Below are 16,069 nucleotides of genomic sequence, written 5' to 3'. Positions count from 1 at the left end.
GGTGTGTGGCCTAGACAAACAGCGTCAGCATCACCTGGGAACCTTTTAGAAATGCAGATTTTTGGGCTCCAATCCAGATCTACTGGGTCTTTAGCTGTGGGGGTAGGTCTCTAGGTGTGGGGTATAAATCTATTTTAATAATCGCTCCACGTATGTCTGATGCATGCCAAAGTTTGAAAACCACTGCTCTATATATTATTAAAAATTTTGGAATTAGAAAAATATATTTAAAGTCTAATTGAGATACACTTATTTAGCACCTCCTATATGCCAAGCCCTTTGGGGATACAAAAATGAGGAAGAAACGGTCCCTGCCCTCAAGGGGGTGATAATCTAGTTGAGCACACACACCTACTATGTGCCAAACTTGGTGTTAGGCCTTCTGGGGAGTATATGAGAAGAGAAAAGTGTGGTGCAGACCTCAAAAGATTATAATCCAGATGGACTAACAAAATGCATGTGTGTGAAATAATGATCAAATAGGGTATACATATTTCAGTACGAATAATATTATAGCATTTCAAAGAATGAAAAAATTGAAGTTTTTGAGAGAAAATGTTTTTAAAGCATTGTGAATAATAGAATCACAATTCAAATACCGTTATTTTTACTTTTAGAATAAAATAGGTTTGAATTTTTATTTTACTTTGAGAGTACTGTTTTGACTGAATGGAAAGTTTTTACTCGTTGTTTTTTTAAAGATTATTAAGAAAGTTTACAGCTGATCAAAAGTGAATTGTGCTTAAATGAGAATAATCAATAATATTTCTTTTTTAATAGTTGAAAGAAGAAGAAGGTATAATATTAATTACCGAATCAAGGAGCTTGGCACTCTTATTCCAAAGTCTAATGATCCGTGAGTTCAACAATCATTTCTATAATAATGTTATGGTTTCAATACCCCCCAAAATGGGTGGGAGGGAAGATGGGGAGGGGAGAACCAGTGGCTAGAAAACTAAGTAGCTTATGGCAAAGATAAGGCTACTGCTGGTCTCATTTTTAAATTTCTGTTCAAGGCTGATAGTTATTAAACATCGAAGTTGTTACTAACAGTTGCCCTTTTGAGCTATAGGAAACAAGTAAATCATTTCTTCTCAGTTCCTAGCGGATCTTTCTGTACGGCACCAGTATTAGCAAGTTTAGTACTAGTGTCGAATGCTGTCGATGATGCTGCCTGGTAAATACTCCATTTATGGTTGTAGCTGTTACAGCTATTCTTCTAACTTAAGATTTGTATGTACCTGAAAATTGAATTATTGGACTTTCAGGGGTTCCAAAATTCTGGAGATATGCAAGTAAAAATTGGAATTGTAAAAACTTACTGATTGATGCCAACCAATAATCAGTTATTGTAATTAAATTTTCAACCAGGTTTTGGTGTCGTATACACACAAAGTCAGTTAAACAAGATGTTTGAGGTTGTAAATTTCAAGAAATACTTGATTAATCAAAGTATCAATTTAGAATGTTGAATGTTTCTCCAAAAACATAAAAACTCTATCTGTGGCATTAATAATGACTTGAAAAAATGTTTTCTTCACACTAAGAACTGGCCTCTCCAAATACTGTCAATTGTCCATTATTCAAAAATGATGATATGTGATAAAGTGATATTTGTGGAATTTGGAAGCACCTCTCCCTAAATCCAAATGTGCTAATTCACTCAGACAATGCAATCATTTGTAATAGAAGGGAATGTCATATTTATCCTCGTGAACAGACTAGATAGTGAACATACAGAGTAAATGGCAGAAGGAGCACTGGATGGAGAGTCTGAATTGCTTAGTCTTAGTCTAGGCCCTACTGACAACTCTTTAAATCTTTTAAACTTGCTAAACACACAACTCTTTCTATTAGCAGAAGAGAATATCCATTTTCCTGATAGGACTTTTTTTTAAAACTTAAAATGTAAATGTACATTTATTCACCAAACATTTGATGTCAGGCCAAGACCGTTTTGTTTGAACATGTGTTTCAATTTTTCTTTCTTAATAAACTGCACTAAAATATATAGTCTATTTCAATTTCTTTGAAATAAAACAAAAACTTCGATAACCTAAGTATAGATGGATTTTAAAAATGTTTACACCCCAATTTATTACAGCATTTTTTTAGCAACCTACCTTTACTGACATTTTAATTGAATTGTTCCAAAGCTTTTAATATAATTTTCCTAAAAACAGTACCTATTTTTACAAATGCTCTTTCTCTTTTTGCATTCATATTTCATTAGTTAATGTGCATACAATTTAATTATACTATTATAATAATGGTAAGTGCAATGAGCATTAATTTAACAGCCTCTCAGTAAGCACATGCCACCACAAGGATAACAGATGTACCTGGGTGTATCAGAAGGTAGCCTAGTGGCCTCTACTATCTGCTTTCTGCTGACAACAGTCCGTAGGTGCCACAAAGGGAGTGGAGAACATTAATTAATCCTGAAAGTGATTAGATAAAGGTCAGTTAAGCGAGCTTCTTTTGTAATTGGTGGAACTAACCCCCAGTGCTGGGGCAAGGCTGTATGCAGAAAGCAGATGAGCCTGTAAGATTAGACGCTGAAGCCTGACTAAACATCTTCAGATGTCACCATGCCTGGAAGGCACCAGTTGTGTGACTGGGGTTTTATAAAAACAAAGTCAAATAATATGTATGAGAATACTTTACATATTATAAAGCTGTGTGAGGGATTGTTATTACTCTACATTTTTATAGAAGCTTTGGTTATAAAAAGGCTCCTTTCTAGTTCTAATCATTGTCTAGAACAGAAGATGGCAAACTTCTCCTGTAAAGGGCCAGATAGTAAATATTTCAAGCTTTGTGGGTCTTATGGTCTCTGTTGCAATTATTCAACTCTGCCATCATAACACGAAAGCAGACAGAGACAACATGTACGTAAATAAGCATGACTGTGTCCAATGACACTTTATTGACTAAAATAGGCTGTGGGCTGTAGCTTGTCTGCCCTTGATCTAGAATACGGAAAATCAGTTTATCACAGGATCGAATCCAAACGGGACCATAACTGGGAAGACTTCATTGTAAGCACTCTTCAGTATCTTTCTCTTCTTTATGGATCTCAGAAAGGAGGACTATTATTTGTTTTAATCGTATTATGTTATGTGTAGGCAAATTACATTTATTTTGAGTCTAATTGAAAACACGCTAATAAGTCAGATGTTGAATATGTCTGTATGTGGATCTGCCTGCATAGCAGAGGCAGAAAAGACATTTCATTGCCATCTGTGGCATTCCAGACATCTCAAGACAAATTCTGTTTCAACGCATCTTATCTCTTGGATGGTTCTGGCCTCATCAGCTACTCTGGTGCCTCCTTTTAGGGTTTACCAATGTGAGTCCCATGGTTGGACACAGGATTCAGCCCCTTAGAAATAGAGTCTGGTTCCATGGGCTTAAGGAGTAACCATCATCTCTATGAAATTATTTTGGATTCATTCGTTGAATTTTCAGATGCTATGATGGATAATCTAAAAGTTACAGATAATGAAATTAATGGAGAAAGAGTGTGGAGATAAAACAGAGGAGGGAAGCCTCACTTTGAAAATGGAAAATAAAGGAAGAACTGCTATTACCAAGTTAGGGCAATGATGAAGTTAACAAACAGTGGATCTAAAAAGAGTCAAACAATTTTAGTTTGAGTTTAACAAGTTTCATACTGATTTGTTGAATGGGTGACTACAACCATTAAAATGAATAAGATCAGTCCCTATTTTTAAAAATAAAATAGATCACAAAATTATCTAGTGTGAGATTTTTCAAATTGTGTCATAACCTATTAATGGATCATGAAATCAATCAAATGGGGCAGATCCAGCATTTTTAAAGAAAGAAGGAAGAATAGGATTGAAAATATCAAAGAGTATTACATATGACACAGAAGGAGGATAGTAATGCCTCGTGAAACCTTTGTTGCTGTTTTATGCAATGAGTGCACTGGGTCACAATAGAAAACATATTTCTTATGGTAGATGCATTTGAAAAAGCAGAAAAGCCACAGATTTGCGGAAAGAGTGCTGAATTGAGTGAGGAGACCTGGGGCTCATATTCTAAACACCACAGGTTCTTGGACAAATAGCAGGAACTGTGAAGTCGTTGACCTCTGAGAACCTTTCCAGCTTATGATTAGAATAAAAGGAATTGGCTTAGGAAATCAAAGCTAACACCAAAGACTTTTGAATTCTATGAAGCTGCCATTTTTATGTTTTGAAAACATTCAGAAATTTGTATTTCTAGGTCAAAACTAATAAACACGAACAGCAAAGAGCTTCTGTGGATGTGTGGTAGTGGTCTACTTCATGTGTGCTTTTTATGGCTCCTTTTTACAAAAAAATTATATTACTAAAAATAAAAAATTTTATGAGAGTATGAATTATTCTATTGGTGCTATCAAATTACTGTTGTTTTTCTACTTTTTTATTTATAAAATAGATTATTGTTTTTTTCTAAGCTGATCTGTTTTTTACTCTATGCTCAGAATTTTCTCCTCCTTTTGTGTAAGAATGGCAGCTGAGGTAGTAAATGAGACCTAACAAGACTTTTTATTTATTTATTTTTTCAGTTTCTCTCTTTCTTTTTTTAATTTATTTTTTTATTGAATTCATAATAGTTTACATCATTGTGAAATTTCAGTTGTACTGTGTTTCTTGAGTGTCACCACATAAGTGCTCCCCTTCACCCACTATGCCCACCCCTCACCCCCCTTCCCCTGGTAACCACTGAACTGTTTTCTTTGTCCATGTGTTTTTTTATATTCCACAGATGAGTGAAATCATATGGTGTTTATCTTTAACAGTCTGGCTTATTTTGCTTAGCATAATTCCCTCCAGGTCCATCGATGTTGTTGCAAATGGAATGATTTTGTCTTTTTTTATGGCTGAGTAGTTTGCCATTGTATATATATACCACATCTTCTTTATCTAATCATTGGTCATTGGGCACTTGGATTGTTTCCATCTCTTGGCTATTGTGAATAGTGCTGCAATGAACATACAGGTGCATATGTTACTTTGGATTGTTGATTTCAAGTTGTTTAGGCAGATACCCGTTAGTGGGATAGCTGGGCCATATAATAGTTCTATTTTTAGTTTTTTGAGGAATCTCCATACTGTTTCCATAGTGGATGCACCAGTTTGCCTTCCCACCAGCAGTGTATGAAGGTTCCCTTTTTTCCACATCCTCTCCAACATTTGTTGTTTTTCGTCTTGGTAATTATAGCCATTCTGACTCATGTAAGGTGATATCTCATTATAGTTTTGATTTGCATTTCCCTAATGATTAGTGATGTTGAGCGTCTTTTTATGTGTCTGTTGGCCATCTGTATATCTTCCTTGGAAAAATATCTGTTCATATCCTCTGCCCATCTTTTGATCTGGTTGTTTGGTTTTTTTTGTTGTTGAGCTGTATGAGTTCTTCACATATTTTAGATATTAACCCTGTGTTGTTCTTTGCAGATCAATCCCTTGTCTGATAAATGATTTGCAAATATTTTCTCCCAGTTGGTGGGTTGTCTTTCCATTTTGTTCATGGTTCCCTTTGCTTTGCAGAGGCTTTTTAGTCTGATATAGTCCCATTTGTTAACTTTTGTTTCCCTTACCTGAGCAGACATGGTATTCGAAAAGATGTGGCTAAGATAAATGTTGAAGAGTGTACTGCCTATATTTTCTTCTAGGATTTTTATGGTTTCGGTTCTTACATTCAAATCTTTAATAGATTTAGAGTTCATTTTTGTGTATGGTGCAAGACAATGGTCTATTTTCATTCTTTTGCATGTAGCTGTCCAGTTTTCCCAACACCATTTATTGAAGAGACTTTCCTTTCTCCATTGTATGTTCTGGGTTCTTTTGTCAAATGTTAACTGTCCATAGATGTGTGGTTTTATTTCTGGGCTTTATATTCTGATCCATTGATTTGTTTGTCTGTTTTTGTGCCAGTTCCATGCTGTTTTGATTACTATAGCTTTGAGGTATGTTTTGAAGTCAGGGGTTGTCATGCCGCCAGCTTTGTTCTTTTTTTCTCAGGATTGCTTTGGGTATTTGGGGTCTTTTGTTGTTCCATGTAAATTTTTGGATTCTTTGTTCTATTTCTGTGAAGAATGGCGTTGTGATTCTGATTGGGATTGCACTGAATCTTTAGATTGCTTTAGGTAGTATGGACATTTTAACTATGTTTATCCTTCTGACCCCATGAACGTGGAATATCTTTCTTTCTTTTTTTTTTTTTGAGAAAGATTAGCCCTGAGCTAACTACTGCCAATCCTCTTTTTCCTGAGGAAGACTGGCCCTGAGCTAACATCCATGCCCATCTTCCTCTACTTTATATGTGGGACGCCTACCACAGCATGGCTTTTGCCAAGTCGTACCATGTCCCCACCCAGGATCAGAACCAGCGAACCCTAGGCTGCAGAGAAGTGGAACGTGCGAACTTAACTGCTGCACCACCAGGCTGGCCCCTGGAATATCTTTCCATTTCTTTATGTCTTCTTCAATTTCTTTCAATAATGTCTTATAATTTTCAGGGTATAGGTCTTTCACCTCTTTGGTTAAGTTTATTCCTAGATATTTTATTCTCTTTGTTGTGATTGTAAATGGGATTGTATTCTTGATTTAGTTTTCTGCTAGTTCATTTTTAGTGTATGGGAATGCAACTGATTTTTTAAAATTGATTTTGTACCCTGCAGCTTTGTTGCAGTCGATGATTATTTCCAATAGTTTTCTGGTGGATTCTTAACAAGACTTTTTAAATAGGAAGTTGATTGAAGCAAGAAAACCTGTCATGGTGTCTTCTCTCTGTTTTAATGCTTTGAAGTGCATGTGTACTCCTGAAATGACAACAGACTGTGTCTTCCATAGTTTTGCATGGCTGCATTCCTACTTCAATGTACATATTTCTATTGCTTTAGCCTTAAATGCATTCAATCTTTTAACTCCCCAAAAGTTTTAAGCTCTTCAAAGAAAATTATTTTGTAGAAAATGAAAAGCCAGTATCAACATTCATTCTTTAGGCATGCTTTTATATATCTTGGTGTTACTGTCATATATGATGCCTACCTGCTTGAAATTATCTGGGGAAAAAGGAAAATATCTCCGTAATAAATTTGGAAAACAAAATATTTTAAGAAGAAACCTCATATATTAAAATGGCTTTAAAATAGAGTGAACTTTTAAAATATAGTGCAAATGACATCAGGTAGAAATTATAGGAAGATCCATTGTGTGGTTTCTACCACTGGTTTGAAGGTTTACCTTAGATCTAAATAAACAGTACCTTACACTTCAAAGTTGACTAGAGTTTCCTTTTAATTTTATTCCTTCTGTCCTTCAAGTGTTTCTTCCCATGAGAAGAAACACAATTAGGCCATAAGGCTCCTGCTGCCACTCAGTGTTTTAATTCAGGAGTTCACTGCACTCTTCGGGTACAGATACCTTCTTGGTTTGCTGACAAAGGAGCCTCTATTTCCCTGGCCTTCCCCCCACCATAAATGACTGTGAGTAGAATGAGACCAACAGCTGTTATAGTCCTAGAGAGCTAACAAAGCATTTTAAAACTTGAGACAGACTCTGATAATGGTTTGGTGCCCTTTAGTAGAATATGGCTTATCTAGGCCCTAATAAGTGTTTTCACCTGTTTGTAGAAAAACTTATCTTCTTTTAATTTGTTACAGCTAATGGAATCGTCGTCTAACCTGAATTCCCAATGAGGCATTTGCAAGTTAGATTTTTCATAAACTATATTTTCCACTTCTGTTCACTTAATAAATACATACTAAGTTCAATACATTTCATGTAGCTCACATAAACTAAACATACATGTAATGTAATGTCTTTTTAAAATTTCCCTAGATGCTTACTTTATGCTGTATTTTAAAAAATCTCATGATTCTAAATTGAAAAGTCACCAAGGTTTTCCAAGAGTTCTGATTAACTTTTGGCAATTAGTTTGGCTTCGTTCTCTACACATACTGCCAATTCTCATACAGCATTAAATTCATTGATGTGTGCTTTCAGATATTAAAATTGGTAGCCTGTTCCATAATTCCAGATTTATTATTTCTCCTGCATTAAAAATAAGTTTTAATAAAATATTTTTTCTATGCTGTGGACTGAAAGGTTATCCAGTAATGTTTAATTTTATTACTTATCTTAAACTTATTTAAAAAGAGATATCCAGCTTTTTAAAAAAGTATTGATGCTTTTTGTGCAGGAAAATTTGCCTAATGATTCTAGAAAGTTTTGCTCTGTTGCATAAAGTGATGTTGCCAAACTCTGATTCGTTTCACAATCACTCAAGATCACCATTCAGGAGGGACTTTATTTTATTTTTGTCTTAGAAGCATAAAACAACCTTATTAGAAAGTAAGTTAAAAGATTGGTGCATTTGAAATGATCTTAAAAAATTTAGGCTTAAGTCTTCAGTAACGTACATTTCCTAGTTCATTAATGTAGAAATACCACACATAGATTTTAATCTCAGAGTTAATAATAAAAGCAATTTTCACTAAAAATATAAAAACTGTAATGGTAGAATCATGATATTGCATTTAGCTCTCCCACAAAAAGTCACTTTATTACTTTCTTTTGACACTTATTTTCATTCTGGGATTAATTTTACTATATAAGGGCTTCTTAACTATTCTATTAAAATTTCTATTCAGAAGCAATAATATCTAAGAGTGAATAATAGTCATGTAAATCATTATTTCATATTAATGTAAAAGATTTTGTAAGTTCTTATGAATTCTGCTGACATGCACAATTGTGAAAAGGTTATCTCTCCGTTCTACAGTGATATGCGCTGGAACAAAGGAACCATTCTGAAAGCATCAGTGGAGTACATCAAGTGGCTACAAAAAGAACAACAGAGAGCTCGAGAATTAGAACACAGACAGAGGAAATTAGAGCAGGCTAACAGGCGGCTTCTACTCCGGATTCAGGTTTTTACAAGAATGTTGCCATGAACCATGTAGCTTATATAAGACTTAGCCATCTTCAGTTTTATTCATTGGTCTCATTTATTTCCTTCTTATTAACAATTATTTTTCCTTCCAAAGGATAATTTTATTACCTTTTAAAAGTTCATGAATTGGTTAGGTTTTGCTTAGAAATCCAGGATCAAGATGACTTTAAAAATATGTAATGAATGACAACTCATTGCAAAATGCAGAAAACAGAATCAGTTTTATAAAAACACACAACACTATCCCAGCCAAAAAATAAGTAGAACATTTGTTTCTCTAGATAATATTGGACACTAAACTCTTCCCCTCACCTTTTATTTCTTCAGTAACGGCTGTGGATTTCACTGCCTCTAAGCATATTGCGCCAGTTTCTATTCAGTCACTCCTCCTCTGTTCACATGACACAAAATGTCAAAATACGGGTTTTCATAACTCTCAAGTTTCTTTTTCTTTATATGAGCACACTTAGTGCCAGGTAAAGCACTGGGAAATGGTCCTATAGTGAGAAATTAATCAGTAAGAATAAATGGAAGATTTTCCCCAATTTCCAAATATCTGTATTGTAGTCAGAACCACTACGGGACCATTATATGTCGTGTGTTCCTTTAAAGAACAATGGGAGGAGACTTTTTAAAAAATCGGAGTGCTTTCCTCAGGGTTAGTTTTCAGGCATTAGAAATATATCACATTCTGTTATTTGCAAACAATATTTATAATATGTATTGCTCTCCATTCTCAATGTTTCTCAATATATTGGTTCTAATTATAGCTTATTCTCTAGAGTTAAGTCCACTTTCAGAGTCATTATTTAATTATTTTTGTTTGAAATTGCAGGAACTAGAAATACAGGCTCGTGCTCATGGTCTTCCTACCCTGGCTTCCCTTGGCACAGTTGATTTAGGCGCTCAAGTCACTAAACAACAGACTCATCTTGAACAGAATTCCGTAGACTATTGCCAGCAATTGACTATATCTCAGGGGACAAGCCCTGAGCTCAGTGATCAAGCTATGGCCTTCTCTGATCCTTTGTCACATTTCACGGATTTATCATTTAGTGCCGCTTTGAAAGAGGAACAAAGATTGGATGATATGCTACTGGATGACACAATATCTCCATTTGGAACAGATCCTCTGCTGTCTGCCACTTCCCCTGCAGTTTCCAAAGAGAGCAGTAGGAGAAGTAGTTTTAGCTCAGATGACGGTGATGAATTATAAAAAATAAACAGGCTCAATTCATCAACTGGGAAGCAATTCTATGTCGGTGCTATACATTTATGACCTGCGCTTTATATATGTCTTTGGCTTAAGTTTTCTGGAAGGAATACATTGTTCATAAAAAACTGATTAGAAACAACAGAAGAATTCACAGGAAGAAGAAAGATGGTATTGAAGAACAATTGAGAGCTAAAAGAGATTTCTCCCTCTTTGACTCCAGAGTCCAAATCTACTTATATTTTGTTTTCCTGGAAGGAGGTACAACAGAAGAAATAGCTCTTTACTGATGTTTTAAAAGTAGTGACTTGGTGATGTACTGTTGGAGCTAACAGACTGTGAAGAGTAAACCCACTGAAATATACAAACCTTTTCTAAGTTGTTCACTTCCATCTCTTTCTTATTCAACTCTTACAACATTAGTTTTCAAGAATGAAGATCAACAGATCTGGTGGTCCATTGCCTTTCTCCACTGTCTGGTGGACATGCTGTCTAAAGCTCAAGCCTTATAGGGGAAATAATCAGAAGACAGATTCTGTCACTTGTAATTGAAAAGTGAATCTACAATAAACAGTAGAATTTTTCACAAACAGAAAATTTATAAAAACTTTGGTTTCTAAAATTAGACCCTAATACCCTTAGTCTGTTGAATTACACTAATTCTAAAAGCAACTTTGCATATTTATGGAGACGTGCTCTGTTCAGAAAAAGGAACACATTGAATACTTCCCTCAGGAATATGGGCTAGAATTTCATTCCTTCACACAAACATAACCACCTCCCAGACACAACGCAGGTAGCGTATGTTCTTTTTTCTCCTTCACGCTTCTGATTTTCTAATCAGGTTCAGAAATCACATTTCAAATCCTCTTTTCTTTGTCAAGAAGAGATATTGGATGATCAGTTTCAGTAAATAAAATATAAAAAGCCCCCCTACTAGGACAATTTGTCAGGTATTTAAAGTTTATCACTGTCTCCAAAATTGGATATAAATTAGTTAGTTGATACAGCTTTTCTCCAAACTGACAAAATATTGAAAATTGGATTGCCAACTGACAAAATAATTAGTAAAATAGAAACTCCTTGTTACATTCAGCTTTGAGTGGAGGATAAAGTTCTGTTCCCATAAGCACCTAGAATACACTATGATCTTTGCCAGCTTTGTAAGCATTTTATTATGAGTATTTATGTCTAGGAGGCTTTACTCAAATTTTTCTCTCTTGAGCTTGGTTTAGGATTGAGATTTGACTTACCAAGCAAGTCACCTGTGCTGGACCTCCATCAATGACCATCTGATCAATGAATATTTAGGGAGGGATACTCAGAACTCCAGTGAGTCCTGTGAAATGTAGAACAGATGAGCAAGATACGGTCTCACTGCTTAGGGAGTTAACAAGACTACGTGAGGAGCAACAAAAGATAGAAGACATGTAGAATGAAAGTTTGCATGGTGCAGCATAAGTTGTAAATACAGAAGGTCAGAGAAAATGAAAATGAATGAAGGTTGGAGAATCATGAAAATCTATGGAAAAAGCAAATTTGAACTTCTTTTAAAAGCGTAAATTTGGTGAAGGAGAAGGCATTTAGGGGAATAATATAAATCAAATGAGAAAAGTAGGAATATGTTGGGGAAGTGTCTTCGTGGGACATTCTTTAGAAAGATCTGGCCACCCTAGAAGATGCCAGTTGGGAGTCCTGAAAAGTTGTGTTGGTAACAGGTTGTAGAAGTTCTTGAAAACTAGAATGAAATGATATAGTAGAAATAATTTTTTTTTTTACTAGGAGAGGGAAGCATAAAAATTAAAATGCTACTATATATTGCTAACATGATTGAGATCTAATCTTTCATGAATATTAACTTTGGGATAAATTTTTGAAAGTGTATTTCAGATACTACTCACACGGAAAATACATCGTCGCAAAATTTGAGATTCTAGTGATAAAGAAAGTGGGAAAATATTAAATCCTTATGGTATAATAATTATCTCAGGCTTAGCTTACAGTGTTATCTCAGAGTTCGGAGAATTAAAATAATTTTCATTGCTTAACATGGAAAAAATAATTTTTAATTTATGGGGATAGTCATTAAAGCCAGAGAAATAAATTTACCCAAAATATGCCATGTGAAAGAGAGCAATAAGATACACTTCCTCAAGAATTTTTAAAAGAACATTATATAGTTTTAACTTTATGACAAAATTCCACTTTAATATCTGAGGCAGTAATTTAGTTTAACATTGCAAATCATGGAGAAGGAATATCTTTTTGGGTCCACGGAAAACACATAATTTTGGATAGAGGCTAATTCTGTTCACATTTTATCCATCATTCTCATTTCTTCATATTCTGAGAAACTTGCACGATGATGTCATTACTTTGTCATCATTTTCCATTCTGTTAAAATACTACTGCCCAGCCCTGAAACCCATTCCTCATAATCTCAGCAAATGTGAGGCCTTGACACAGGATGGTGGAGTCTGGATAGAGTACTAATATTTGCTGCTACTTTCAGATTATAATAGCTATAGGGGGATTGTAAAATGGGTAATGGGTTTTTAAAGACAGAGTGAAGAGTGGTGCTGTGTCACAGTCGACTGAAATAGATTAAAAAATTAATTTTAGTCAGTAGTTCTGAACTTTTTAAGGCCTTGAGAATCTAGTAAAAGTTATAGAGCCCCTTCCCAGAAAAATACAGAGTTGTTTATACAGCCCCAAATTTGCATGCACCAAGAGGTTTTAGGGACCTTCTGAATGTCTCCTTGAATCCCAGGTGAAGAATTCCTGCATCAGGTCTGTTACTTTAATAGATAGCATTATAGCTATGTATTTATCAAGAGCCAAGTATATAGTTAATGTCGTATACAATGATGGAGGAGGGAACCCCGGTTATCTAAATATCATTATCCCAACCCCAGTAGTGATGAGGTTGCATAAGAAAGTGAAAGTGTACCAAACACTAAACTATTCACTAAGGAAGTTGTTGACTTACAAAGTAATCCCTTTTTAAACATCCCCTGTTATATATATGCCTCCAGTTCTATACTTATGTTGTATATTTAAGGGTAAGTTTCTCTATGATGATTGGATGTTGTAAACATCTGACATTAACATTTTAAATGATGCACATATAAATATCAAAGTAAAAATAATGTAAATTCAAAAGCGAGCTGAATATCTAAGAATCAAGAGAAATCCTTGGGAAAATTGATGGATGTCTGGAATATTTTTGCAAAAATGAGACATAAGTAAAAGAGGCATATTGTTTATCAAAGAATTTTGTCACAAAAAGCATCAACTATCATTGGATGACCAACATACGATTAACCAGGCCTTGTTCACGCAAAGAACTGATGCATGATTGCATTTATTAAAAAAAAAAATAATTTAATTTTTGTTATTTTTAGTTATCTTTTCAAGATAATGTACCATCCAATCTCTTTTCTCTCTTTATTGTAAAATATTGGCCTTTTCATGGATTCACATTAAGTAACCTTTCCATCTCCCAATTATCTTAAAATAACGAGTGCCTCCTATGAGTAGATATAGCGCTTCATAAGTTTTTTAGTGTTCTTTCTTCTCGAACTTTTCCCATAACTGGAGAATATATGTATAAAGACGGTATTTCCTCAGTTTACATGGTATCAGTGACTAGAGCCTTCTTTATGTGGGTATAAAACCTCTAAATTATAAATCACCAGATGAGCTGGGGACATTGAGAAATAGCCTTCCTCCTCCCTCTTTTTGAATTCATTTTTTTTCACTTACATGACTGTAAATAAAATATTTAATAGCTCTTATTTAAAAAAATTAGATAGAATGAGTTTCTTGATTTGGCATGCTCATTTACCTTCATGTCAGGGGAGAAGTTAGGTTTTAAAAGTAAAGAAAGAATACACTTTTTCTTTGTTTCAATAGATTGAGTCGCATTGGAATTTTCTTATACTTCAAGGTATGATGAAAATGCTTTTTTGTTGTTCTGATATTGTATAATTTTAATATTTAAATAAATAAATGGTAGAACTGTTTCAATGTTTTTACAATATCTCCAGGCTGATATTTACTGACCTTGTTATATGTAAAACATGGATGAAAACTGGAATCAATTAATCACTTTGCTGTGTTATCAGCGCTAGATCAACCATCTGGGTTTCTTGAAAACACCTGAAGGATTGAATTTTTCTTCAGTATTAATAATGGCACAGTCTATATATGCTACATGGAATTACATCATTTGCCCTTCCAGTGCCCCGCATGTTAAGTATAAGATGTCAGTCTGAGTTAGTGTAAGTTACATACACAAAGATTTCATTATATTTACTGAATAAATACTAAAGACTTTTAGAGTGTCACATGACCTTCTTAAAATCACTATTTATTGCATACACCCATATTTTACCATGTATATGATTTTTAATCTGTAAACAAAGAAACTATTCAAAAGCTGATAAAAATAGTTTTCTTAAAATTTTTCTCTGCTACATATTTTTTTCTATGAGGTTCATAGAGAATTTGAGTGTATAGGAGATTATCAGGAAATAGTTATTTTGATTAAAAAAAAGCTCCCACTGGATTCAACCAATTTGATGATGAAATACTGCTGATGAAAATCTGCTGCTTTGTACATAAAAGGGAACTTTTTATCTTCTTCTTGTAAAGGGATTTGTGTACGTATTTCTCTATACCCAAATGATTTCTGTTGTTTTTTACTGATGAAATCTGCAGTAAAATGTCTTTTTCCTACATTTATCCAACAGGCTTCAAGAACAAAGTTAAAGACTTTTGTGTTTGCAATGCTACCTCTCCCATTCCTGCATTACCACTTGATTTTAAAACTTCTGTATTTTCAACGTTGTTTTTTCAACAGAAATAAATTTTATTTGTGTGTTATTTAAGGCTGGAGGTTATATATAACAAACAAAATAGAAAATAAGCAAAAGAAAGGGGAGACTATCATTTTGCTGAAGGAATGATATACAATCAGGAAGCTACATACTATATTATTCTTTAATACATGACTACTAAAGTTTAAAAGCTAACTAAATTCAAGGATCTTATCTAACAGCATTGTAGTTGCTTATGGCATACAAGGCTAAAATTAATTCAGCTATTTAATCTTAATAATAACAATGTAGTTAAAATCATTGACTTTAATAGCATTTTATATGTATGAATAGCTGAAGTAATATTCCTATAATTTTAATCTAACATTGGTTAGATCAAGAAAACATTGTTAGTGTAATAAGACTGTAGAATTTGTAATTATTACTATTTTTCATTTTTAATAACAAAGTAATGTGTCTTATTTTCTAAGAAAATGAAGAACAGTGGTGTACTCTAATACATACATGAATCGTCATACACATTCTTTAAAAAATGTACCAATATTTTCTCTGCGTATATTAAATGAAAGCATAGAATCATTAAATGCTTTAATAGACTTTTTGTTCTGCCTTTGTATATAGACTGCACTGGAAAATACAAAATGTGGGTTAATCATCTGAAAAGATACTTAACAGCCATGAGACTTCACAACTGACAACTGCTCACTACATAGTCCATGCTGAAAACGATGTTCCGATATTTCCCTTTTAACAAAAATAACTTGTCACCTTCTTTAATAGCCTCCTGCCATCTGCTTCTCCATGCTGTTATGGTTTTGATTTATGGAAAATATTTATCAAAATATTGCAAAATTGCTAACAGGCATAATTGTAGCAGTGAAATCACTAAGAAACTTTGCAAAGTCTTTTAATATAATAGATGGTCCCCAGACAATCTAGGATAAATAGGATACTGTATTTTAATATGTAAAACATTTTAAAGCTGCTAATTGGTATTGACTGGACCTATCCCTTGATAATGAAATGAATAAGTATTTCAGTT

The 16,069-nt window shown here is 34.0% G+C and overlaps 1 protein-coding gene across 2 annotated transcripts in view; it reads left to right on the top strand.

Annotated features, from left to right (window-relative positions):
• The window catches only part of TFEC (transcription factor EC), a 72,154-nt gene extending 56,922 nt beyond the window's left edge, over positions 1-15,232 (top strand). For both annotated transcript variants that reach the window (XM_046669060.1, XM_046669061.1), the window contains 3 exons: positions 781-856; positions 8,803-8,950; positions 9,809-15,232. In XM_046669060.1, coding sequence (XP_046525016.1) covers positions 781-856; positions 8,803-8,950; positions 9,809-10,189 — 605 coding nt within the window. In that variant the 3' untranslated portion in view covers positions 10,190-15,232. The remainder of the gene's footprint in view (positions 1-780; positions 857-8,802; positions 8,951-9,808) is intronic.
• The last annotated feature ends 837 nt before the right edge of the window (positions 15,233-16,069 follow it).

The sequence above is a fragment of the Equus quagga genome, chromosome 8 (genome assembly GCF_021613505.1).
Source record: "Equus quagga isolate Etosha38 chromosome 8, UCLA_HA_Equagga_1.0, whole genome shotgun sequence".
Lineage (NCBI taxonomy): Eukaryota > Metazoa > Chordata > Mammalia > Perissodactyla > Equidae > Equus > Equus quagga.
Note: the sequence above shows the minus strand (reverse complement) of the source record. Positions and strands in the feature narration are given on the sequence as shown.